At 41.2% G+C, this 27,128-nt stretch overlaps 1 protein-coding gene across 1 annotated transcript in view; it reads left to right on the forward strand.

Moving 5' to 3' along the window:
• Positions 1 to 27,128, forward strand: part of LOC132823209 (short transient receptor potential channel 7-like) — a 152,991-nt gene that overhangs the window by 22,941 nt on the left and 102,922 nt on the right. The window contains exon 2 of the mRNA XM_060836814.1: positions 17,143 to 17,920. Within this exon, the coding sequence (XP_060692797.1) occupies positions 17,168 to 17,920 (753 nt within the window). The 5' untranslated portion in view covers positions 17,143 to 17,167. The remainder of the gene's footprint in view (positions 1 to 17,142; positions 17,921 to 27,128) is intronic.

Below are 27,128 nucleotides of genomic sequence, written 5' to 3' on the forward strand. Positions count from 1 at the left end.
TGATGCTGATCAATTTGAAAGCTCTTTGCAGCTAGCAGTGAGCTGACGTCATCACATATCCACTCTGACTTCCTTGTTGAGAATTTTCAGCATCTAGTTTGCTCACAGCAGGCAGTAAGATAGGAAACTAAATAATTATGAGGTGTGATCTGAAATTATTAAGCTCGTTAACACGCATAATCTCTTAATAGGTAACTTTCCGCTGCCAAATGAGAATCTCACCCTGACTCTTGAAATCTAATTAAAATGTACAGCGAGTTGTTCCTGAGTTCAAGATAGGCCACACTGATCTTCTCACACAATTCTGTCACATTTCTAGCCATAGCCCACCCCCTTTTGACCCATTTAAAATTTCATTTCTCATCTGCATGTAGTGTCACTGAGGTATGGCATGTAGATAGGGAAAAGGAGGAAGCTTAGGATAAATCTTTGGTGATTTCGGGTATGACCAGGAAATGAAAGCCAGTTTTGATGATGTATTGGCCTCTGGTTGTGTATGAGTGGAGCAATGGAAATGTCTACAGAACTCAATAATGGAGGAGACGTGATGGAGAATAATGGCTTCATCAGCTGTGATGAAGGCTATGGACAGATGATCAGGCTAATGCACCTTGGTCACAATTACAGAGGATGTTAAAGGTGACCTTGGAGAGAGCAGTTTTGGTGCCACAGAGAAGGTCGGAACAGAAATTATTCAAATGGGGATTGGAGAGAGAGGCATTAATTCATAATGTGAGGATTTCCAATTCGACATGAAAAAGCAGTCACTAGGTTAGGCCAAGTCCATAACAGAAGTCCTTCTCTTACCTGTCATAAAGAAATCATCTCACTCAACATAACCAATGCAACTCTACTATCTCAAAACGGAGCCCTTCCTCAAGGACACAGCCAAACTGCAAAGGATATGATCTTCCTGAATTCCATTCCTGAAGGGATACCTGCAACTACATCTTTGCGATTGTCTAAAGAGGAGAACATGGTAAAATCTTGCCATGTATCTGAGAACAAGACCAAGGACACCAGAGAGAAAATAAGGAAGAAGACAGAAAACGGAGAAGCAAACCTTCACTTGCAGCAGAATGCACAGGACTTGCAAATGTTTCCTAAAAGGAGCTATCAGAGCCTTCATTTTTGTTCCTTCCACTTCTCAGGAAGATCTGACTAACAGTCCCACAACCTCTATCATAGGTACAGTAAAGAGGTAGGTCTTGAAACAACCTAGCCAAGGAATTGAACCCTGGGGTGTTGATACCAATCCACAATTCCCCACCAACCTACCCCACCCCACCCCTCCCACACTCTTCTCAAAGGGTCCAAATTGTTGTGGCAACACATACCTGTAACCTGGAGCTACAGCTGGTCATGGTAGGTGGCTCCGATTCCAAGCATAACCACATCTTCTTGGCGATCAGTATGCTTAGCTGAGCCTACAATTGCTACAAATGTAGAGGCTGCTAAACACATCATTAAGAGAAAATATGTTCTGTAATGGAGTGCAATACTGTACAACAGAAATATGGGTATAAATCACTGTACATAAACTGTTAGGAACAGATACTGCACCTGAAATTCTGCAAGCACAATGCCATTAAGAGATTTTACTTGAAGCACCCCCATGCATAGACTGCCCCTCATGAGGTTAGCTATGTACCATTACAAGCTAACAAAGGTTATAGGAAAAGGGATGGGTCTGGGTGGGGTGCTCTTTGGAGGGTCAGTGTAGACCTGATGGGCTGAATGGCCTGCTTCCACACTGTACATGCCATGTGCAGTCAAAAGTTTTGTATTCAAAAGCAGGCCCTGAATTAAAAATTCCTCAAAGTTATTAAATTTAAAACAATTAATTTTAAACTGAACTTTCATATCTTTAATTTATTTAAACTCTTATTGCAGAGGATAGTTTAGTTCCTGAGATGAAAGAAATATTTTGAGCCCCTTGCTTATTATTAATTCATCCTAATTAGCCATTCATGATTGGTTGTATTCGTATATCTTTATTGTTTCCTGTCTGCAGTTTACTAACCACTTTTTTTCACTTTTAACTCGCATTTCAGTTTCAATTTACTATTGTTTATTTCAATCAAATCAATAAACTGTGACAGCAAAAATGGGGCATTGTCAAAAGTGCAACCATGGCAAAAATCATCACAGTTACAGGGAAAATTTAACATGTCAAGTGCTAGCATGGAAGGTCAGCACTGAAGTCACAGCACTCACAGTGATCTTAAATAAAACTGTCCTCCAAGATTTAGCAATTACTGTGGCATGAATTTCACCTCTCCTTACATTAACTTGAATCTGGCCACCAATGGAGTGTCCAGGCACCAAGGAACAATGATGCCATACATTTAATCACAATGAAGGATTTCCACAGACAGCTTATCAGGGAGATAAGAGTACTTAGTATTTTATTAATATTTTAAAACAATAGTCATCATGAAACACAAGAATTAAGATAGAAGCTGAGCTATCATATGTAAGCCATTTCATCATAATGGAGATACTTCATGCTCTACAATTATATCTTCAGGATCAGGGAGGTTGTTGAAGAGTATTTAAGAACTAAGTACACTACTGAAAATCCAGCTACCTTTCTTTAGCTAGTCATAACCTTTGTTGGGGCATTAACACCAGAATCACAACATAAAAGTGCAGGTTCTTTTCAGTGCAGCGATTGCAAATTGATTAACATCTGCAGACACTTCAAGTATAGGATTTACCTTCCATCAAACAGAGGTTGAGACTGCATCTGAGTGCGAAATTTTCCCCAGATGTTGTTGGGAGAGAAACAAGATAATCATTTGATTTACAGCAGGACTCCCACTCAATTGGCTTAGAGAGAGCTCCATGTCCAAATATGGGTGATGAGTGAGCTCTCAGAGCTGGAGAGCCAATCAGAGGCCTAGCAACTCAAAAGGACCAGTAGACTATGATGAAAAGCATGTCAGAGAGAAGCTGCCTCAAGATAGTGACATCCAATCTCCAACTTTTTAAAATCAAAACTAGACTGTGGCTTTTAGAACCTGTATATCTCTACTGGTGGTCTGTGGATGCTCCTGGCACTAGTTGGGGTAGACGAGAGGAGAACAAGGGGTGGGAATTGTCTTCTTGACCTGTCTGAAGGGCTGGTTCCCTATCTAACTTGACTCATTCAGCTTTTAATGAGTTGTGATGGCTATTCACTGCTTGAGGGCAGTTGGCCTTTCCAAAGCAGTCCCCACAACCACCTTAGCAAAAATTACTGAAGATGTAGCCCCAGCAGCACATCCTTAAGTTGCAGATTCTGCATTTAACTGTGAATATGAATGACAGAAGTTGCTCTCTGTTGCAGATGAATATTGGAGATAAACTCAAGCACAAAATCTGGGTCAAATATTTTCCAAGTGCAGGTTTAAAATATATAATATTTAAAATATGGTATAAGAACAGATTAAACATTTTTGTACAACATACTGGAAAATTGAAATAATCATAGAAAATTGTATCTTTTGAAAGGGGAGTTAGATAAATATTTGAAGGGAAATAATTTTCAGTGCTTTGGGTAAAGATCAGTGAAGTAGGGATACAGAGTTGCTCTTACAGAAACCCATGTAAGGGGTCTTTGCCCCTCTTTAATGGAGGAAGAGACTTGACAGTAAAGTTTCATTGTGATCAATGGTGAATTGTAACTCTATTGAGAAAAATTCAGAACACGTTTATTCAGTTCTTGGATAAATTACATCAATAAATCCCAGTTGGTGATTTACAATTTAATGCAGAATATAGTTCTGGATCAAGATATGGACTGCAGAGGACATAAAATGGTTTCTCCCATAGACTTTTCTTTTGGTCTTCAAGACCCTCTCCCTCTCTTTCTTGTTACATGTCTTCCTTTGTTCTTATCTCTGGATGATCTTTCCCTCGATCGCAAGACCATAATGCAGGAGAAGGCCATTTGGCCCATTAAGTCTGCTCCATCATTCAAGGAGATCATGGCTGATCTGATAATCCTCAATTCCACTTTCCTGTCTTTTCTCCACAACTCTTAACTGCCTTTAACTGATTAAGAATCTGTCCACCTCAGCCTTGAACATACTTGATGTTTCAGTCATGACAGCTCTCTGCGATAAAAAAAATCCACAGATAATTAGCCTCAGAAGAAATGCGTCCTCATTGCTGTTCTATCTGGGCAACCCCACACTGAGATCATGCCCTCTGATCCTAGATTCTCCAACAAGGGGCAACAATTTCTCCCCATTACCTTGTCAAGTACCCCTAAGAATCTTGTATGCTTCAATAAGGTCACCTCTCATTCTTTTAAACTCCATAGGGTCCATGCCCAACCTACTCAACCTTTTCTTAGAAGACAATCTTTCCATAACCAGGATCAACGTATTGGACATTTTCTGGCCTGCTTCTAATGCCAATATATGTTTATTTAATTAAGGCGACCAAAACTGTTCATACCATTCCAGATTCCATCTAACTAGTGCATTGTATAGTTTTAGTGAAACATGTTTTTATACTCCATTTACTTTGAAGTAAAGTCTGACACTCCATTTGCCTGCCCTATTACTCACTGAACTTGATGCTAACTTTGTAATTCATGCACAAGGATTTTCAAATCCCTCTGTGCTACAACTTTCTGCAGTCTTTCTCCATTTAAATAGTATTCAGCTTCTCTCTTCTTTCTGCCAAAGAACATGATCTCACATTTTCCCACATTAAACTCTATGTGTCAAACTTATGTTCGCTCACTTCCATGGTTCCAGCGCCAAACTTCGTACCCAAATTAAATTGTCTCTCTTACTTAGAGGTAGCATGTGGCCAGCATCGGCATTGCTGTGCCATTTCACCCAACCCGCCACCCCACCCAGGTCTGAGGATATCAGGTTTAACCAGGTGTGGAGTCTTTTGCAGGAGCTGTCCCTCTTGTTGTATGTGGCATGGTCCTATAATTGAACAGGAATCGAGACAGTTTGGTATCAATTGACGCTGTGGGCTGCATCTTTAAGCCTGCCTTCAACATTTGGACTGTTCTTTCCGCTAGACCACTGGACAATGAATGGTATGTGCTGAACGCCATTGGACTTTAGGAAATATTCCAAAACCCCGCTGGTAAATGATGTATCAGGAACGATGCTCGCAGCTTTTCAATTGTCAACCCGGAGTTTGCCACATGAACTTTATGCACATTCAACCACTTTGAATGAGCAGGAACATTGAGCTCAAGAAAGGACCCGCATTGTCAATGTGTGACCGAGTCCAGGATTTATCCAGCCATTCCTATGAATGTGGGGATGTGGCTGGTGGCACATTTTTGTCCTTGTTGACATTCTGATCACTGTCCCATCAATGCAGCTTTGTTAGCATGCAACTCTAGCCACCAGACATAGCTTCTTGCTAGCATCTTCATCCTGGAAAGACCTGAAAGACCCTGGTGTAATTCAGCCAGTATCTGGTGGTGAACTTTACTTGGGACAATTGCCCTTGCTCCCATTGTAATATGCCATCCTCGACAGTGATCTGATCTTGCTGGGTCCAGAAAGGTTTCAATTCGAGTTGCGATGACCCTTCTGTTTCCCCCATTACCACCAACTGTTTCAGTTTGCTCGGATGGGATCTTTATGTCCTCAGTTGGATATTGCCAGCAGTGACTGAAAGTTCAAAACCTAAATGGACTCTTCCAAGGGATGCACCACCCATGGAGTATCTATCAGTGGGAGGTGGTTCAAGGCATCCACATTAGCCACTTGGCTTCTTGGATAGTATTCTACCTTTATGGACTGAGAATAAGGGTCCACTACTGAATTCTACCAGAAGCTATGGGCAGTACCATCTTGTCTTCCTTCAATAGCCCTCGCAGGGCTTTGTGATCTGTTACTATGCCAAATTCCTGTCCATAAAGGTACTGGTGGAACTTCCTCTCACCAAAGATGACCGCCAAACCTTCCTTCTCTACCTGGGTATGTTTGCATTCAGCATCAGCCAAAGTCCAGGAAGCATACGCTATTGGGTGTTCCTCAATGTTGGGCCACTGGTGAGCCAACATTACCCTGATACCATGAAGGGAGGCTTCGCATGTCGACACTACCTCTCACTTCAGTTCGTAGTAGGCCAACACTTTAGATGATGATAGCGACTTTTTCACTTCCCTAAAGGATACTTCTTGGCTACATGACCATTTCCAAGTCTGACCCTTTTTCAAAAGCAGGTGTAAGAGTGCCAAGATGGAGGCTAGGTTTTGTATGATTTTTCTGTAATAACTCACTAACTCAAGGAAAGGCTAAAGCTCTGGTACAAATGTGGGAGCTGGGGCCCCTTTGATCACTCTCGTTTTCTCTTCCATTGGATGTAACCTGGTTTGGTCGACTCTGTGACCCGAGAAGGTCTCTCGTGGGTGCCTTCCAAAGCATCCACCCATAAGGGAAAAACATTGAAGCGTAATGTCCAAGTTCTGCAAGTGCTCTTTATTGGTCTTCCCTGTTACGAGTGAGTAGGTCAACCAGCATCAGAACAGTAGGGAGTCGACATTTCGGGCAGAACCTTTCATCAAGTTGTAGAATGTTCTCCATGGTCCACTGGAAAAGGGCGCAGGCTGATGATTCCCCAAATGCAGTCTTCTATATTGGTATAAACCCTTATGCGTACTAATTGTAGCGTACTTCTGGGACTCCTCATCTAATTGCAATTGCAGGTAGATGTGGCTCAAATCCAGCTTTATAAAGGAAAGCCCCCCTCCACCGGCCGACTTTTTGTATAAAGCCTCTACGCGAGGGATTAGGTATTTATCTAGCCGTGAGAAGCAGTTTACCATTTGTTTAAAATCCCCACAAAGGTGACTCAAGTTGTCAGGTTTCATAATCAGTACAATCAGTGCTGCTCATTCTGCAAACTGAAATGGTTTGATGATTCCTTTGTTTTCCAGCCTCATAATTTCCATCTCTACTTTTGCCCTCAAGGCAAATGGCACTGGGCAGGACCTGCAAAATCACAGAATTGCTTCCTGTTCAACATGAAAAGTGGCGGTGGCCATTTTGATAGTGCCAAGATCATGGTACTCTTGGGTATTTCACTTGGACTTCACTCTGGCAGCCATTTTGTAATCAAAGAATGTTGAGCCAATCCAGGTGAATCTTCCTCCACAATTCCACCCCATTAGGCTTAGGCCTATGCCTTTTACTACAGTTAACTGCACCAGTTGCTTTTCATGAGAGACCTGAAGTCATACCTTTAATCTGCAATGGTTCCCCAGTGTACGTTCTCAATCTGGCTGAGGTTGTGTGCAAGCTTAAAGGTTGGAGTCCTGCATGAATCTTGTTAAAGACCAATTCTGCAACCACTGAGATAGCTGTGCCAGTATCAAACTCCATAGGAATTGAGTGACCATTTAACCAAACATTTATTTTAATTGGTTCTGATTTGGATGCCACTAATCAACTTAATTGATCCAATCCACATGCAAGGGGACTTTCCAGGGTGTACACTTTCCTGGCCTCTGAGTTTTCTTACTTAAGTCAGGTCCTGTAGGACTCCTTTGCTGCCTTGAGTCTGCAACTACAAAGGCTTGGTAGCCCAGATCCTGAAGAAATTTTTAACCTCTTGGCGGAGGCTCAGCTTTGTTGTGGAGTTCTGCTGGGAGTTGGCCTAGGGTCCCTCTGCTCAGGATATACCTTATGTGAGGTTCTGCCATTGCCTACACACATGCAGTGTTCCCCAAGCTCAGTTAGAGAGGTGAGGGTGTCCACTTCCATTGGGATGTCCGGTAGCTCCCATGCTCCACTTGCCACATATTCTAATGACAATGACTGTTGCAGTGACTATTTGAAGACCATTTGTGCTTCAGCTAGTAGGTGTTTCTACATGGTTACATACCAAACAGTTTCTCAACATCTCATTCAGAGTTAACACAAAATCACATGCCTCTTCCAGTTGTATCGATCTCGTCAAAAATCCTGATATGGATTCTATCGCTTCTCTCACAGCTGAATGAAATCAATAGCATCTCAGACTTGGAGAAGGTTTGAGTCATAATATTCCTTAAACAACTCTGTCAACGTTTGGAAGGTTTTAGTGTCTGGTGGCTCTGGGAAAGTTAAGCCTCTTATAACCAAAAATGCTGCAGATCCGCAAGCAGCCAGAAGGATTATTTGTTGCTTTTCATCTGTTCCAATGTCACTTGTTCACAAATAAGTATCGCATTCTTTCCACATACTGGACCCAGTCTTCAACAGCAGGATCAAATGAGTCACGTTTTCCAAATAAAGGCATTCTGCCAGAAATATTTACCCCAACTCAAAGATGACTGGAGAAAACAAGTGTTCTTCAGGCACATCCTGTTTTCCCTCAGTGCCATTGAAATAACTGCACAGAGGCTGGTATCCCGTAACCAAGTCACCCTTTATTTATTGTACACAATACATGGCTGTGACCAGCCAGCTAGAGTTAGTCCCCTGAACTGAGGAGATTCTCATACCTTGGCATTTTTTTCTCCCATTAAACCCCCACACTACTGCCAAACAGCAGTCGTGCTTATTAATTCCGCAGCACCCATGTCGTGAGTGTGCAGTTGTAGGACACAGTGAAGAACGAGTGCATAAATCTTTATTCATATTCCACCACCAGAAAGAAAGGAAACACCTGAGTTGCCAGTGATAAGCAGTGCCTTTCTCATCAAAGGCCAAAGCTGCATGATCAAAATAAAGGTGAGAAGAGGGCAGGGACTAAATCAAACTAGAACCAGAGGGGGAAATATAATACTCCACACCCTGCGGTACCTACCTCACCCTAAAAACTTTGTGGGTGTTGGTAGACATCACATGCTCCTTCTCCAGGGACACCCATGCCCAGACGTCTTGGCTATATGTTTTTCTCTTTTGTTTAGACCAGTATCCCATCACCAACTTACCCTTTATTTACACCCCAGAAGAGGGGCAGGCAATCAGCCATAACGACCCCCTCTACGGCGTCTCTTTATATATTTTTTATTTTTTCCCAATTCCCCACACTACTGCCTAACACAGGGTGGCCTGTGACAGAGGGCATTGCTGCGAGATCAAACAGTGAAGGGAAGGGCAGGGATTTAACCAAAATAGAGTTTTGAGGGGAAATAAAACACTCCACACCATGTGGTGTCTACCTTGCCCTGAAAACCTCGAGGGAGTTGGTAGACACCACGTGCTCCTTCTCTAAGAACACTCAGGCATAGATGTAACCATCTCTTGGTTATATTTTGTTTTTTTTCCCCTTTTTCCCCAACACCAATGTCATGTGTGTGTAGGTGTGAGACAAATGAAAGACAACAGGTGTGTAAATCTTTAATCATTTTCCACCACCAGGAAGGCAGGAAACACCTGAGTGGCCAGTTACAAGCAGTGCCCTTCACATCAAAGGACAATGCTGTGTGATCAAAAAGGTGAAGGGGAAGGCAAGGATTAAATCAAAATAGAGTTGGGGGGGCGGGGGGAATAAAACACTCCACTCCCTGCGGTGCCCACTTCTCCCTGAAAACCTCGAGGATGTTGGTAGACACTGAGTGCTCCTTCTCTAAGAACACCTGGGTACGGACGAAACCATTCTTGGTTATGTTGGTCAGTCAGCACTTTCCTGACTGCCCAGGTTAACAACCCCAATCAATGACCTTGTAGTCAATGAGGTCAGCCTGGTTCCAATCACTACACAAAGTTTCCAGATCTTATCCTTTTGCTGTTTAACAACTTGACACAGATTCCCAGAATTTCCTTATCTCAGTATCTCCATGTGAAGTGCTATCTTCCTAAGCTTTTTCCACTTTATTATCAAGCTAAGAAGATTGTTCAATAATGTCAAAGATTTGTGAACTTCACAGTGAGATGTTATTATCCAACAATAAAGTTCGATCTTAACAATTACTTTTCTTGTTGGTGACTATAAACTCTTACAGCCATCATGAATTTAGTGGGCCAATGATTGACTTCAGTGCTTGAACTCTGTATGATTCTATGAATGCTGAAAATAGTCAACTAGTCAGACAGTGACTGTGGTTAGAGAAACAGAGGCAACACTTCAGGTCAATGACCTTTCATCAGCACTTAAAATGTTGGAGATCGAAAAGGTTGTAAGTATTTATGGGGCAAAGAAATTGGTGGGGAGGCAAAAGGTGCAAAAGGAAGGTCTGTTACAGCTTGGAATACAGGAGAGATTAAATGAAAAGTAATGACAGAGAAAGACAAATGGTTTTGGTAATACAATAACCAAAGGAATTAAAAATTGCTCCTAGAGGAGAAGTATATGGGCATGTAATCACCAATAACACTTGGACATATGAAGGCAGAGATTATGATTTAAAACATTAAACTTAAAAGGTTTGTGGAATAGCATCTAAGTTTTACATCAAGCTTTTAAACCTGCTTGACTTAAATATATTCATTCTTATTCTGCCAATTTGACAAAGGTATAGTTATTTTTCTTATGGGATATGAATAAATCCCATAGTAGTTAAGCACAAACCAAATTGCAATGGATTTGGAGCTACATGTAGACAAGATCAGACAAAGGTGGCCAATTTCTTTCATTAAAGGTTATTTAATGCCAGATTGGACTTTACAACATTTGACAGTGGTTACACGGACACCATTAGACTAGCTTTTAATTTCAAATGTTCATTAAATTTAAATTTCATTATTTACACAGTGGGATTCAAATTCATGTCCCCTGAACAATAATCAAATCCATGTCCCCTGAACAATAATCTGGACTACTCATCCAGTAACTTTACAACTGTGCTAGCACTACTACTTATTATCGTCCCGAGTTAGTTCGGAACCTGGAAGGTTTAAGTTATAAAGAATGGTTGGATAAGCTTGGACATTTTTCACTGGAGCGTAGGAGGTTAAGAAGCGACCTTATAGAAGTTTATAAATTAACGAGTGGTATAGATAGAGTTAGTGGCAATTGTCTTTTCCCTAGAATGGGAGATTTCAAGATTAGGGAGCACATTTTTAAGGTGAGAGGAGAGAGATTTAAAAAAGACAGGAGGGGCAAATGTTTGCATGTGGAATTAACTTCCTGAGGAAGTGGTGGATGTAGGTATAATTAGAACATTTAAAAGTCATTTGGATAAATACATGAATAGAAAAGGTTTGGAGGGATATGGGCCAGGAGCAGGCAGGTGGGACTAGTTTAATTTGGGATTATGTTTGGCATGGACTGGTTGGACCGAAGGGTCAGTTTCCATACTGAATGACTCTATGACTTCAGTCAGTAATGAAATAAATACAGATGTGCAAGTATAAAATATGTCAGTTGGATTGTCATGAAGAAAATAATAATATCAAGTAAATGTTGATACAGTCCTCAACTACAAGTTAGAATATTACAGAATGAGTAATTTTGATTTACACTGATGACTGTGTATGGCTCTCTGGTGAAGCTAAGAACTCACCCAATGACAATCAGTTAAACTTGTATTTTGTATTACAAATTTTGTCTTCATTATAATTTCAATTTTAATTCTACCCCCTCAAAGAAATTCTGCCACTCCAAAACAGGTAGACACATATCATTTTGTACAATTAAGGTTGCAGTTTAGGAGAAGCAAAAAGATTTGTTGAAGATGGGATTTCAATCCAAGATTACTTAATGAGATGATAATGGTTTCACATTAAATATGTAGTTATCTTTGAAACCATTAATAATTCTCATAGGGTTCCTGATGATTTTAATTTTCTTAGAACTCAGTGTAACTCAAAATTACTTACACTGTCTCACTCTAACCCATTCTTGAGATTTGTCATTATGATTTTCTGTCAATTAGTTTTCTTCACAATAGTCTAATTTTCATGTTGTTTTATATATTCTGCTGATTTCTATTTTTTCACACTAATTGTATTCATAACTCCATAACCAAAGGGTGTGAAGTGAGGCCAGCAAAGTCAAGTTACATTGTTGGCTCCTTCATTTTTCTCAGCCATTGACAGGGATAGCATCCAAATGAGAACATGTGCTCTATTCACTGGTTATAAATTCCAAATATGTTTTATGAGGAGGAAATTGGGGAATCATTTAAACCTTAAAATATTCAAAATAACATTTTATAATTGAGTTCAAATGGGACAACAGTTTAATACAATAAATCTAAAACCTATAGTTATCTTATGGGATTGGTCTCATTATGATTTCTTTTTATGTAGTTCATAGTTAAATGGCTCTTGAGACCTGTGATTTATATTACTAGAATTCAATCAATATTCATCCTAAGGTACTTTTCACTGAATTAACAACATTTGCATAATGGTTTGATTATCATACTTAAATTCTTTGAGGTTATTATTGGCCAATGGATTTCTTACCATTAACTCTCCTGTTCTACACCCCTGTAGTTAAAAAAGACCTTGAATTAGAAAAGAAATTTTATGTAGGTGTATGTTGTTTCTTAAGAATGCATGTTGGAAACTAAGTATGTCTTATGCTTTATTTTGAGAATTACATATGCTGAGAACAGGATGAGAGCATTTATAGTAGATGGACCAACTCAATAAAAAAAATAAAAAATGCTGGATAAAAAGTTTGATCCAGATAACATTGGCAATATTCGATGAAATAGCCAAAGTTCACACTTAATGGTATTCAGTTGCTGGGTTTATTTTTCTTTTGTTTTAATCCAGAAGTGCTTTCACTTGACATATTTTTTACCCATCACCAAATCACCTGTGCCATTTTTCTTTCCTTTATCCTCCACAACTAAATCACCCATGTTCCAATTGATTCCCAATTTACCTGCAAACCTCATCAGTGTAATAAGACCAAAGGTGAATAAAAGATTGGGAGAGTGGACGGGGATTGAATCAAAATGGAGTTGGAGAGGAAAATAAGGCATTCCACCCCCTGCAGTGCCTACCTTTCTTTAAAGGTTCATATAGGTATGGATACTTTCTAATCCACCATATCAGAAATGTTAATTGCATAGCTCCTGAGCAGGATGGGACTTGTACCTGGACCTCCGGGCTCAGAGGTAGGGGACACTACCACCATGCCACAAGAGCACTTTTATGATGATATATGTTTTTTTCAACTGAAAGAAATAATCTGTTTTAAACTTATAATTGGTTTGTTTATTGTTCTGAGACAGTCACTGCATAGGATTATCAGTAAGTTATTACGTATGAGTCTAAATATGTTACCTACATTCAAACTGACGCCGAAGTTACACTGGTCTCAGAAGCAAGTGATTTGGGGGAAAAAGAACTGATGGCACCTTAATATTTATTATAAAAGGTTTGCTATAATTTGGAAGCAGTAGACGGATGGGTGTCTAATGAGGGTGTTTAAAATGGACATAATGTGGAGTGAAATCAAAAATAGACCAATAGCTGATTGTCAGAGTAATGTGGCATTGATGGCTTTCTGGCATCATTCAAAGCATTGCTGGAGAATCTGATCTTCTGTCATCCTCAGAAAAGACAAAAATGTGCTATTGCATCTTGGTTCTCACATTGTTATGCATGATAACAAAATAGCAGTATATTCTTTTCATTCGCTCAAGGGAATGTGGGTGTTGCTGGCTGGCCAACTTTTACTGCCGAGTCCTACTTGTCGTTAAGAACGTGGTGGTGACCTCCATTCTCGAATCATTGCAATCTGTGTTTCGTAGATAGACCTACAATGTTGTTAAGGAGGGTCTTCCAGGATTTTGACCCAACAGCATTGAGGGAACAATGATATATTTCAAAGCATGAATGGTGAGTGCATGAGAGTTGTTGAGTGTTTGATAGCTTGGAAACTCTTGTCCATCTTCTCTGTCAAGCTTAATGTCGTCCTTTGTCTCAGTCAGTATGTCTTTAAGAGACATGCTCATGATGCCATTCTATCATAGATTCATAGAGATGTACAGCACGGAAACAGACCCTTCAGTCCAACCCGTCTATGCCAACCAGATATCCCATCCCAATCTAGTCCCATCTGCCAGCACTTGACCTATATCCCTCCTAACCCTTCCTATTCATATACCCATCCAAATGCCTTTAAATGTTGCAATTGTACCAGCCTCCACCACTTCCTCTGTGACCTCATTCCATTCACGTACCACTCTCTGAGTGAAAAAGTTGCCTTTCAGATCTCTTTTATATCTTTCCCCTATCACCCTAAACCTATTCTCTGTAGTTCTGGACTCCCACAGATGGAAAAGACTTCGTCTGTTTATCCTGTGCATGCCCGTCATGATTTTGTAAACCTCTATAAGATTACCCTCAGCCTCTGATGATCCAGGGAAAACAGCCCCAGTCTGTTCAACCTTTCCCTATAGCTCAAATCCTCCAACCCTGGCAATATCCTTGTAGATCTTTTCTGAACTTTTTCAAGTTTCACTACATCATTCTAATAGGAAGGAGACCAGAATTGCATGCAATATTCAAACAGTGGCCTAACCAATGTCCTGTACAGCCACAACATAACCTCCCAATTCCTGTACTCAATACTCTGACCAAACGCTGCCTTCACTGTCCTATCTAGCTATGACTCTACTTTCAAGGAGCTATGAACCTGCATTCCAAGGTCTCTTTGTTCAGCAACACTCCCAAGGACCTTACCATTAAGTGTATAAGTCCTGCCTATCATTGCATTAGACTTAAAAATAAGAAGTCCCATACTCCATCTTACCTCAAATCACCTGAATTATGACACTCTACTGGAAATTTGTTCCCTGGTGTAAAGTTTATAGTTCGAGAATAGATTCGATGTTACAAAATAATCTCTGAATAAAGTGATTCAAAGTAACAAAAGTTTACTGGTGGGTATGGATATATTAAGTGGTGATGAATGTATTACGTGGTAAATCAAAATATTGAGCGGTAAGTATATATTAAACAGAAATATATGCAAAGCAATAGATAAATATGTATGTATACATAGCAGTGCATATATACATTAACCAGTAATCTACTTTAGATATATTCAAAACATATGTAAACTAATGAGTGGAGCTGTTTGCCTAAATTACTATAGACACGTTCAGTAATGGGTCTCATTGTCTTCTGCCCTTTGGGCACCCAGCTTACAATGGCTGGTCCGGAGAACTCAGAGTTCCTGACACTATTTGCAATCCCAGTCCAAGGTAAAATCCATTGAATAGGGCAAAGTCCCTGATATTAATGTTTTTTTGAATCTGAGATGACATGCCACATCATCATTCTGTGGTACTTGCAGCATTTTCCTGGACATTCCATTATATAAAAAAAACTCCACGTGGCTCCATGTGACGGTCAAGTGGGACAATTCTCACAACAGTGGAGTATCATATAGTTATTCCTCAGTCAAAACAAGCTGCTTTCCCATGTACTTTTCCACTTTACTTCATTTGCTCATTGAGATGTGCAATTAACCTTTAACAATTAACCCTCAACGATCTGATTTGAAGGTGTAATTTTTAATCCTCCCACTACAGTAAACTAATAGCTTAAGTTTAAGCCCACACATTTATGTGCCTGTGGAACGTAATGTGTGTACATTGTAGTTAGTTGTGATAAATGTCTCTGGATTCTTCAATACCACAATATCCAGATCCAATTTCTTACATTACAAGAGATAACATACATGTTTCCACACCAGATAAAACAACCTGTTGGATGCAAACTCACCACTTTGCAATCTGCATGAAATAATGGATCTCATAATCTGAGCATTTACTGAACACACTGAGTATCCGCAGTAAATGTAATTGAGAGGCACCACCCCTGCCCTCTGCTGTCTGCATAGAAGAAACAGCATAGTCCATATTTTGCTGGATTGTATTGTACAAGAACAACACACAGATGAGAGGTCAGTTCCTCCAAATAGGACAACATTATACAGAAGCGTCCTGGCAGCCAGTCCAATGCATCAAACAGTTGTCAGTTTATACCTCTTGTAAATTTTTCCTTATTGGGTTGGTGTAGCAAGTTTTCGTTTGTCCCTCCCTACAGTAAGATGTAAAGTTGTCCAACAGAAAGCTAGTTCCTTAGAATCTGCTTCTAATTCCTCTGCACCTGCTCAGTTGTGCTCAGAGATTCTCCCAAAACTGGCATCTGCAAACACAGTCAACTACCAAGCATCCAGATTTTTGTGACAGTATTTGTATGTCTCAGAGCAAGAGACAGGGTAGCATTTAGAAATTAGTCCTCCGTATTTTCATTTGGTGGCGCTCAGGACCCAGGATAGCCCAGGCAGAGGGAGAGAAAGAAAGGCAAATGGGCAAGTGTCAGTACTTAATGGCTAAAGTAAGCTGTGTCATTTGAATGAAAGCAGTAGGTTATTTAATTTTTAATTTATTCATCGCTGGTCAGGGCAACATTTATTGTCAATTCATAACTGCCCTGAAGAAAGTAGTGAGCTGCCATCAGTTTACATGGTGTGGGTGCAGCCATAGTGTTATGGGAGGGAGCCCTAGGACTTTGTCCCAGTGTCATAGAAGAAATAGCAACATACTTCTGAATAAGAATGGTGTGTGGGTCTGTGGGTGTGTGGTTTGCATGGGAACTTGCAGGTGGTGGTGTTTCCATGCTTCTGCTGCCCTTGTCATCTTAGATGATAGACATCTAAGGGTTGCAAGGTGCTGTGTACGTGAATGATGCAGAATACATGATGAAGGAAGTTCAATGAGAGCAAAACAATCAGGGTAATGATACCAATGCTCTGACCAAACCTATCATTCAGAATTATCATCTGTTAGGTTTATGCTCATTACATTCATAATAGCCTAAATCTCCTGGGTCTGACCAGTGTTAGAGAAAAAGTTAGGGAAATGTCAAGGAAATATTTTAAACACCTAAGTACATTTTATGAAATTCAAGTAAGTTTTTTATTAGGGCAAAACCAGAGGATTTAAATTTAAAATATTCAAAATAGCATTTAATACTTGTGTTCACATGGGATAGCTGTTCAGTGCAGTGCAGGATCTGAAACACAAAGCTACATTTGGAAACTGGCTGCGAAGACTCATGAATTATACCACAGGATTTGCATCAATATTCAACCTAAACTACTTTTCTGATGTGAAGCAGTTCGACAGCCGGTCAATTATAGTATTTCTGTTTTTTTTTAATTGCTAGCTTTTCTTAATTTTTTTTAGAAACATCAATAACTGTCAATGTATCTACTTACTTTGCAATTAGCAAATGCAATACCTGTGTATTCTTCTATTTTCTTTTGTAGTTCGGATAACAGCAACATTCAAACCATGCACAGGAGGCACACCACCCTTCGTGAGAAGGGAAGGAGGCAGGCCATCAGAGGTCCAGCCTACATGTTCAATGAGAGGGGCAAAAATTTGACACCTGAAGAGGAACGTTTTCTGGATGCAGCGGAATATGGAAATATACCAGTGGTGCGCAAGATGTTAGAGGAGTCAAAGACCTTGAACTTCAATTGCGTTGACTACATGGGGCAGAACGCTTTACAACTTGCAGTGGGAAATGAACATCTGGAAGTGACAGAGCTCCTTTTAAAAAAAGAGACTCTTGCACGGATTGGTGATGGACTACTGCTGGCAATCAGCAAAGGTTATGTGAGGATAGTGGAAGCAATTTTAAATCATTCAGCCTTTGCGCATGGACATCGTTTGGCCATCAGCCCTCTTGAGCAAGAACTTCGGGACGATGATTTTTACGCCTATGATGAGGACGGTACACGTTTCTCCCAAGACATTACTCCAGTCATTCTTGCTTCTCATTGCCAGGAATATGAGATTGTACACATACTCCTTCTGAAGGGTGCACGGATTGAGAAACCCCATGACTATTTTTGCAAATGCAGTGAGTGTGCTGAGAAACAAAAACGAGATTCTTTTAGTCATTCCAGGTCGAGGATGAATGCATACAAGGGATTAGCAAGTGCTGCTCATTTGTCTTTATCAAGTGAAGACCCAGTCCTTACGGCTTTGGAACTCAGTAATGAACTAGCACAATTAGCCAATATTGAGACAGAATTTAAGGTAAACCATTTTACCTCTTTTAAACCTCCTTTGCATCTCTGATCTTGCTGCCAAATATAAAGATTAAATGTGCTCATTGGAATGTGTTTATTAGATATAAATTTCCATTTATTGCTAATATGACCTTGAACCTGCTTTGGTGTAATATATTCTGTGGTGTATAACCAGGACGAAAGGTTTAAACTCTAAAACAAGGTATTCTACGCAGATTTGTTGTTATTACATTTCAAAAGTGAATACTTTATAAGTTGAACTCCATAACATAAAGTAAAATTGTTTATTATAATTTATTGATAAATAAGCTTTTTTTTGTTTTACTGTCTTGAAAGTTATAGGCTTTGCTATTAATTTAGGAAACGAATGTGTTAAAACATTTGATTTGCAATACACCCTCAGTTTGAAAATCTATATCCCAAAGAATTCACTGGTGAAGTTAATTGTTTGAGATGGAAAATAATTCAGACCATGACCCAAACACAACATGTTTCTGTCCCTCTTTTTTTTAGCATCTTAAAATTCCACCACAAATGAAGACGTTTTAAAAATCCCACATTTCTTGTAGATTTCAATTACAAAGTCATAACTGCCAGAATGGTGCCACCTATTGGGATGGTTGACCATTCATCTACCACAAATGTATGCCTACATGAAGTAGGTTTATGTGCTTGTACGAATTAGATCCTGACAATGAAAATTGTCCAACTAACAAAGTTGAGTTCTCAGAAAGCAGCAAGTTTAAATTTAGAACCTTGTTAAAATTTATTATCTTCATTTTGCACAATGACCCTACTGCCATTGTGGCGAGATGTTGTAGCAATGCTCCATCCATCTATCCTCCTGCTCCAAGCTGCAAAAATGACACAGCTGCCTGAGCAAAACATGCTACTGTCCCAAGATTTGGAATTGGGACAGTCAGAGACAAATCCACCCAGCTCTCCAAAATCCAATATTGATGTCACTCTGAAGTTTGTTCTCTCACACCTAGCTAGTGATTGCTGGGTTAGTCCTAGGTATAAATTGTAACATTCTTATGGTGGTTTCAAAGTTAGCTTTTAGTACTAATAGCTCAATAGCACTTAGAAATACTCTGTATCCCCTCCTTTAATACTTATCTACAACTGGCTATTAGTAAATTGTCTGCTGTGTTAAATATTTTGATCCACTGGTTATGTCATTTGTATTATTATGTTGTATTTTGGCTGATGTTATAGGATTTGGCAAGAATGAATGTTCTTTACTATAGTGTAGAACAGCAATCAGTTTTTTTTTCTGGTGTCATCTGTTGGGAATATTTTATTCATAAATGTTCTTTTACAATTTTCTCTGCAAGTGGAGGCCTGGAAAGTGTTTAATATCACACATGTGCCATTCATCATGTTGGATAGGGATCCAGGGAACATGTCAAAATAATTAAAAGCACTCATTTAAATACTTCTTAAAAAATCAGTAGAGTAAGATCCTTATACATAGCTGGGCTGCCTCAGTGCCCAATTCATCACGTGATAAACTTGCTCAGCAACATGCGATGGTAACAATTAGCAAGTCATGTTTTAAGAGTGCTGTGCAAAAGGTTAATCTCCAAAGGGCAGGTTAGTTGTTGGTTGCTAGTCCTTCTTAAAACTGATTGGTAGCATCTGGATGTTTTCTGACCTGTCACATGATTTCTACAATTTATTTCTAACGTTCGTGACAAGTAGCTGCTGTACAGTCTAAAGAAGGAGGTATGGATCTCCAACAGGGGCAGAGGAGAATACATCTGTGGCCTTGCTGTCTTTTCTAGAACTGTTAGAAAGAATACAGGTGCTGACTAATGATGGCCTGGATCATTACCAACAATTTGTCATCTGCTGGAACCGGACTTATGCTCAGAATGACAGCATATCAATGCCTACCCAAGGGCTGTCAAGGTCATAATCACTCTGTTTTTTTTATGTTGGTGACTCATTTCAAGAAGCAATTAGGTACCTGTTGGCTCTTCCCGCCATCCTTAATCCATAAGTACATCAAGGTTCATGGTGTGATAGATGCACTCAGCTTGCTTTGAATGTCCTCTATAATCAACTTTTAGAGTTTCTCAATATCAAAGGCTTTACATTCCTTCAAAACTCAAATTATATGTGACAACTGATGCCGCTTTTTGGAAGATTGAGCTGGAATTCCTGGGAACTGCCATAATGTTTACATATGAGACAACACATTGGTTCCAGCATCTTTCTGTAGTTCTTAAACCATACAAGAATGAGAGACATGGGTAACCCCTTTCAAACATGTCTGAAAACATGATTACAAATTTCTCAGACTGACACAGAACAAATATATAACACTGCTCACTGTTTCTCCAGGGCCACAATGGAATGGTTTAGATGCATGGACCTCTCCAGTGTAGTCTTTCAATATAACCCGGAAAGAATGTGCCATATCACTGTAGCATGCGGTGCTCTTTTCTCTGGAGCTGCCTGAGATGGGGTGGGGATGGTCTCAGATGCAAAGAAAGGGGGGAATTGAATGTGATCCTTTGAGGATGAGGGTGTAGATAAGGATCAGTCCATTGACAAGGAAGGTCCATTCCACAAAGCATGACAGAAGAATGTCTCATTCAGCATGAGGAGCCAGAGTGAAACTATTTGTAATATGCTTCCAGGATAAATGAGCTGGGTTTGGACTTTGTTTAATTGTTTAATATACTATTGATAATATGGAAAACAACCTGTGCTTGGAGCAGAACAAACATGACCTTATTATTATTTTCTCAGTCCCTGGCTGTTAGATTAGATTAGATTACGTACAGTGTGGAAACAGGCCCTTCAGCCCAACAAGTCCACACCGTCCTGCCAGAGTGCAACTCACCCAGACCCATTCCCCTATATTTACCCTTTCACCTAACACTACGGGCAATTTAGAATGGCCAATTCACCTAACCTGCACGTTGTTGGACTATGGGAGGAAACCGGAGCACCTGGAGGAAACCCACGCAGACACAGGGAGAATGTGCAAACTCCACACAGACAGTCGCCTGAGGCAGGAATTGAACCCGGGTCTCTGGCGCTGTGAGGCAGCAGTGCTAAACACTGCGCCACCGTGCCATTACTGTTGCTAAATAAATGTCTTGTCATCATTATGATTGTACATTTGATATCTTTAAGTGATTCCACTTTCAAGTATCTAAACATTATTGCTCCTCGAAAACCATGTTATGGAACTGGAGCTGGAGCCGGAGCTGGATGAACTTTGGATCATTCGGGAGGCAGAGGGGATTATTGAGAGGAGTTACAGGAAGGTAGTCACATCTCAAGTACAAGAAAAAGGCAGATGGGTTACTGTCAGGGGACAGAAAGGGAACCGGCAGGCAGTGCAGGAAACGCCTGTGGCCGTTCCCCTCAATAACATGTATACCATTTTGGATACTGTTGGGGACGACGAGTCACCAAGGATAAGGCATGGAGTACAGGTTCTCTGGCATGTTGTTCAGAAGGGGTGGGGGGGAGATGAGCAGAGCATTAGTCATTGGGAACTCCATAGTTAGGGGGACAGATAGAAGGTTCTGTGGAAACAAGACAGACTAATAGTTGGTGTGTTGCCTCCCAATTGCTAGGGTTCATAATGTCTCGGATTATGTTTTCGGGATCGTTGAGGGGGAGCAGTCCTAAGTTGTGGTTCACATAGGTACTAATGACATAGGTAGGAAAAGGGATGGGGATTTAAGGCAGAAATTCAGGGAGCTAGGGTGGAAGCTTAGTGCTAGAACAAACGGATTTGTTATCGCTGGTTTGTTGTCCATGCCATCTGCTAGCAAGGCAAGGAATACAGAGTGAGAGGAGTTTAACATTTAGCGACAGGGATGGTGCAGGAGGGAGGGTTTTGGATACCTAGATAATTGGGGCTCATTCTAGGGTAGATGGGACCTCTACAAACAGGATGGTCTACACCTGAACCAGAGGGGTACCAATATCCTGGGGGGGGAAGTTTGCTAATGGTATTCGGGAGGGTTTAAACTAATTCAGCAGGGGGATGGATACCTAAATTGTAGTTCCAGTGTCCTGGAGGTTGAGAGTAGTGAGGTCAGAAATATGGTTCCAAGGTCCGCAAGCAGGAAGGTTGTTTGAATTGTGTCTGCTTCAACACCAGGAGCATCCAGAGTAAGATGAGTGAACTTGCAGCATGGGTTGGTACCTGGGACTTTGATGTTGTGGCCATTTCTGAGACATGGATAGAGCAGGGACAGGAATGGTTATTGCAGATTCCAAGATTTAGATGTTTCAGCAAGAACAGAGAAGATGATGAAAGAGGGGCATTTTTAGTCAAGGACGGTATTACAGTGGCAGAAAGGACGTTTGAGGACTCGTCTACTGAAGTAGTATGGGCTGAGGTTAGAAACAGGAAAGGAGAGGTCACCCTGTTGGGAGTTTTCTATAGGCCTCTGAGTGGTTCCAGAGATGTAGAGGATATGATAGAATGATAATTCTAGATAGGAGCGAGAATAAGAGGGTAGTTGTTTTGGGGACATTAACTTTCCAAATATTGACTGTAAATACTATAGTTTGAGTACTTTAGATGGGTTAGCTTTTGTCCAATGTGTGCAGGGTGATTTCCTGATGCAGTATGTAGATAAGACAACAAGGGGTGAGGCAACATTGGATTTGGTGCTGGGTAATGAACCTGGCCGGGTGTTAGATTTGGAGGTAGGTGAGCACTTTGGTGAAAGTGACCACAATTTGGTTATGTTTACTTTAGTAATAGCAAGGGATAGGTATATAATGCAGGGCAAGAGTTATTACTTGGGGAAAGGCAATTATGATGCAATTAGGCAAAATTTAGGATGGGGAAGGAAACTGCAGGGGATGGGTACAATTGAAATGTGGTGCCTATTCAAGGAACAGCTACTGCATGTTCTTGATAAGTATGTACCTGTCAGGCAGGGAGGAAGTGGTCAGTTTACGAAACAAGTTGAACCTCTTATCAAGAGGAAGGAGAAGGCTTATGTTAGAATGCGACGTGAAGGCTCAGTTAGGGCGCATGAGAGTTACAATTTAGTCAGGAAAGACCTAAAGACACAGCTAAGAAAAACCAGGAGGGGACATGAGAAGTTGTTGGCAGATAGGATCAGGGAAAACCCTCTAATTTTCTCTCAGTATATCAGAAGTAAAATAATAACGAGAGAAAGATTAGGGCCAATCAACAGTAGTAGTGGGAAGTTGTGTGTGGAGTCTGATGAGGTAGGGGAAGTGCTAAATGAATATGTTTCATCAATATTCACATTGGAAAAAGACAATATTGTCGAGGACAATACTGAGATACAGATTACTAGCCTAGACAGAATTGAGGTTCACAAGGAGGAGGTGTTAGCAATTCAGGAAAGTGTGAAAATAGATATTTCCGCTGGGCTCGATGAGATTTTCCTAGGATTCTGTGGGAAGCCAGGGAGGAGATTGCAGAGCCTTTGGCTTTGATCTTTATGTCTTCATTGTCTACAGGAATAGTGCCAGAAGACTGTAGGATAGCAAATGTTGTCCCCTTGTTAAAAAGGTGTTGCTGGAAAAGCGCAGCAGGTCAGGCAGCATCAAAGGAACAGGAGAATCGACGTTTCTGGCATAAGCCCTTCTTCAGGAATGAGGAGGGTGTGCCAAGCAGGCTAAGATAAAAGGTAGGGAGGAGGGACTTGGAGGAGGGGCGTTGGGAATACGATATGTGGAAGGAGGTTAAGGTGAGGGTGATAGGCCAGAGAGGGGGTGGGGATGCAGAGGTCGGGAAGAAGATTGCAGGTCAAGAAGGTGGTGCTGAGTCTGAGGGTTAGGACAGAGAAAAGGTGGGGGGAGGGGGAATGAGAAAGCTGGAGAAATCTGCATTCATCCCTTGTGGTTGGAGGGTTCCTAGGCGGAACATGAGGCGCTCTTCTTCCAGGCGTCATGTTGCCATGGTCTGGCGATGGAGGAGGCCAAGGACCTCCATGTCCTTGGCAGAGTGGGAGGGGGAGTTAAAGTGTTCAGCCACGGGGCGGTGGGGTTGGTTGGTGCGGGTGTCCCAGACGTGTTCTCTGAAACGTTCCACAAGTAGGCGGCCTGTCTCCCAAATATATAGGAAGCCACATCGAGTGCAGCGGATGCAGTAAATGATGTGTGTGGAGGTGCAGGTGAATTTCTGATGGATATGGAAGGATCCCTTGGGGCCTTGGAGGGAAATGAGGGGGGAGGTGTGAGCGCAAGTTTTGCATTTCTTGCGGTTGCAGGGGAAGGTGCCGGGAGTGGAGGTTGGGTTGGTGGGAGGTGTGGATCTGACGAGGGAGTCGTGGAGGGAGTGGTCTTTCCGGAACGCTGATAGGGGTGGGGAGGGAAATATATCCTTGGTGGTGGGGCCTGTTTGGAGGTGGCGGAACTCTTCTTCCCGACCTGTCCACCGCTACCCCCTCTCCGGCCTATCACCCTCACCTTAACCTTCTTCCATCTATCGTATTCCCAATGCCCCTCCCCCAAGTCCCTCCTCCCTGCCTTTTATCTTTGCCTGCTTGGCATATCCTCCTCATTCCTGAAGAAGGGCTTATGCTCGAACGTTGACTCTCCTGTTCCTTTGATGCTGCCTGACCTGCTGCGCTTTTCCAGCAACACATTCTTCAGCTCTGATCTCCAGCATCTGCAGTCCTCACTTTCCCCTTGTTAAAGAAGGGGAGTAGAGACAACCCTGGTAATTATAGAGCAGTGTGCCTTACTTCTGTTGTGGATAAAGTGTTGGAAAAGTTTATAAGAGATAGAATAATCATCCAGAGAGGAATAAATTGATTAGGGATAGTCAACACGGTTTTGTGAAGGGTAGGTTGTGCCTTGCAAACCTTACTAAGTTCTTTGAGATGGCGACCAAACAGGTTGCTGAGGGTAAAGTAGAAAAAAGTGAGGATTCCTGATGAAGGGCTTATGCCTGAAATGTCGATTCTCCTGCACCTCAGATGCTGCCTGAGTGCTATGCTTTTCCAGCACCACACTCTCAACTCAGATGAGGGTAAAGTGGTTGATGTGGTGTATATGGATTTCAGCAAGATGTTTGGTAAGGTTCCCCACAGTAGGCTATTGCACAAAATACAGAGGCATGGGATTAGCAGATCAGAAGTTGGCTAGCTGGAAGTAGTCAGAGGGTGGTGGTTGATGGAAAATGTTCATCCTGGAGTTCAGTTACGAGGATCTGTTTTGGAGCCACTGCTGTTTGCCATTTTTATAAATGACCTAGATGAGGTTGGAGAAGGATGGGTTAATAAATTTGCGGATGACACTAAGGTTGGTGGAATTATGAGTCATGCGGCAAGATATTTCAGGTTACTGAGGGACATAGATAAGTTTCAGAGCTGGGCTGAGAGGTGGCAAATGGAGTTTAATGCAGAATAGTGTAAGGTGATTCACTTTGGAAGGAGCAACAGGAATAAAGAGTACTGGGCTAATGGTAAGATTCTTGGTAGTGTAGATGAGAGAGAGAGAGAGAGAGCTCGGCGTCCATGTACGTAGATCTCTGAAAGTTGCCACGCAGGTTGATAGGGTTGTTAAGAAGGCATACAGTGTTTTACCTTTTATTGGTAGAAGGATTGAGTTTCGGAGCCACAAGGTTCAGCAATACTTGGAATATTGCGTACAGTCTGGTCACTGCATTATACGAAGGATGTGGAAACTTTCAAAAGAGTTCAGAGAAGATTTACTAGGATGTTGCCTGGTATGGAAGGAAGGTCTTATGAGGAAAGACAAGGGACTTGAAGCTGTTTTTGTTAGAGAGAAGATGGTTGAGAGATGACTTAATTGAGACATACAAGATCATCAGAGGGTTAGATAGGGTGGTTGAGAGCCTTTTTCCTCAGCTGGTGATGGCTAGCATGGGGGGACATAGCTTTAAATTGAGAAGTGAGAGGTATAGGACTGATGTCAGAGGTAAGTTCTTTATTCAGAGAGTAGTATGGGGTGTGAAACCAACTGGCTTCAGCAGTAGTAGACTTGCCAACTTTAAGGGCATTTAAATGGTCATTGGATAAACGTATAGATGAAAATGGAATAGTGTATGGTGGATAGGCTTCAGATTGGTTTTACAGGTCGGCGCAACATCGAGGGCCAAAGGGCCCATACTGTGCTGAAATGTTCTATGTTCTATGTTGCTTTACATGTCCTACTGACCATCAGGTATAAAGAAGTAAAAAGCAATCAGTAAGACAGTAAATTGATATGGGAGGTTGGTTAGCTCAATTGGCCAGTTGGCTGGTTTGCGCCATAGAGTAACACCAACAACATGGGTTCAGTAAAGCAAAGTAGCTCTTAAGGTTTCAGTCCGCATATCACGTCACTGTGTTATCATGATGTCTTTCTTGATTGGCAACAGATTGAGACAAATGCTGTGACATGTTCTTTTGACCCTTACAATGTTTGTTAGCCTTCAATGTTTCAGAGTGTGTATAGACTGCAAGGTTTGAAATATTTGAATATCCTGCATTGAATTGGATAGGATAGCATTGAACCTGCGTGAGACAGTGCTTTGGTCAGCTTTTCTCAGCGGACAATGCACTATGAGGAAAGGGGTACACATGAATTGCCCATTATACACCTCCCAGCCTTGAATAGCTATACATTCCTTTGAAGACATGTTTAATAGAATGAAACTTTCCCTCCAGAGATGCTGTACTCTCAGAGATGCTGTACTCTCATCTTGGGTATTATTATGGAATAATATGTGCAGACCAGACCTTAGCACAATCCCTGCAAATTGCATTTAACCTCAGTGTAATACCTTGGCTGCAATCATCAACAATCATCAACAGTTCAAGAATTCATCATGTCCCCTGAGCTAGCTGCAGTCAAGGAGGCAGTTCTTTTGTGAGAGGTGAACAACACTTGGCCATTATACCTAGTTTCATCCATGCAATATCTGGAAGCTGTTAATGTGTCACAGGTGTGATTTAACCAGGTCTGACAGCAACAAAGACACAAGATCAGATATTTTAGGAGTGCAGGTCAAGATAGCTTGCAAAAGTGTAAGATTATTTGCAATTACGCATCTCGCATGCCCTCTATATGCCCTCAGCAGATTTTCTTCTTCCTCCTGCTCCTCCCACTATGTTTAAGACAGTCCTGATTTCTGCAGCTAGCCTGTGAGCCATTGAGTGTCTTGGACCTGATTCTCGATGGTGCCAACCAACCTGTTCACAGAGGTAGCCAGATGCATATATGCAATGGTGAGTACAATACTGAAA

This window comes from Hemiscyllium ocellatum, chromosome 16, assembly GCF_020745735.1.
Source record: "Hemiscyllium ocellatum isolate sHemOce1 chromosome 16, sHemOce1.pat.X.cur, whole genome shotgun sequence".
NCBI lineage: Eukaryota > Metazoa > Chordata > Chondrichthyes > Orectolobiformes > Hemiscylliidae > Hemiscyllium > Hemiscyllium ocellatum.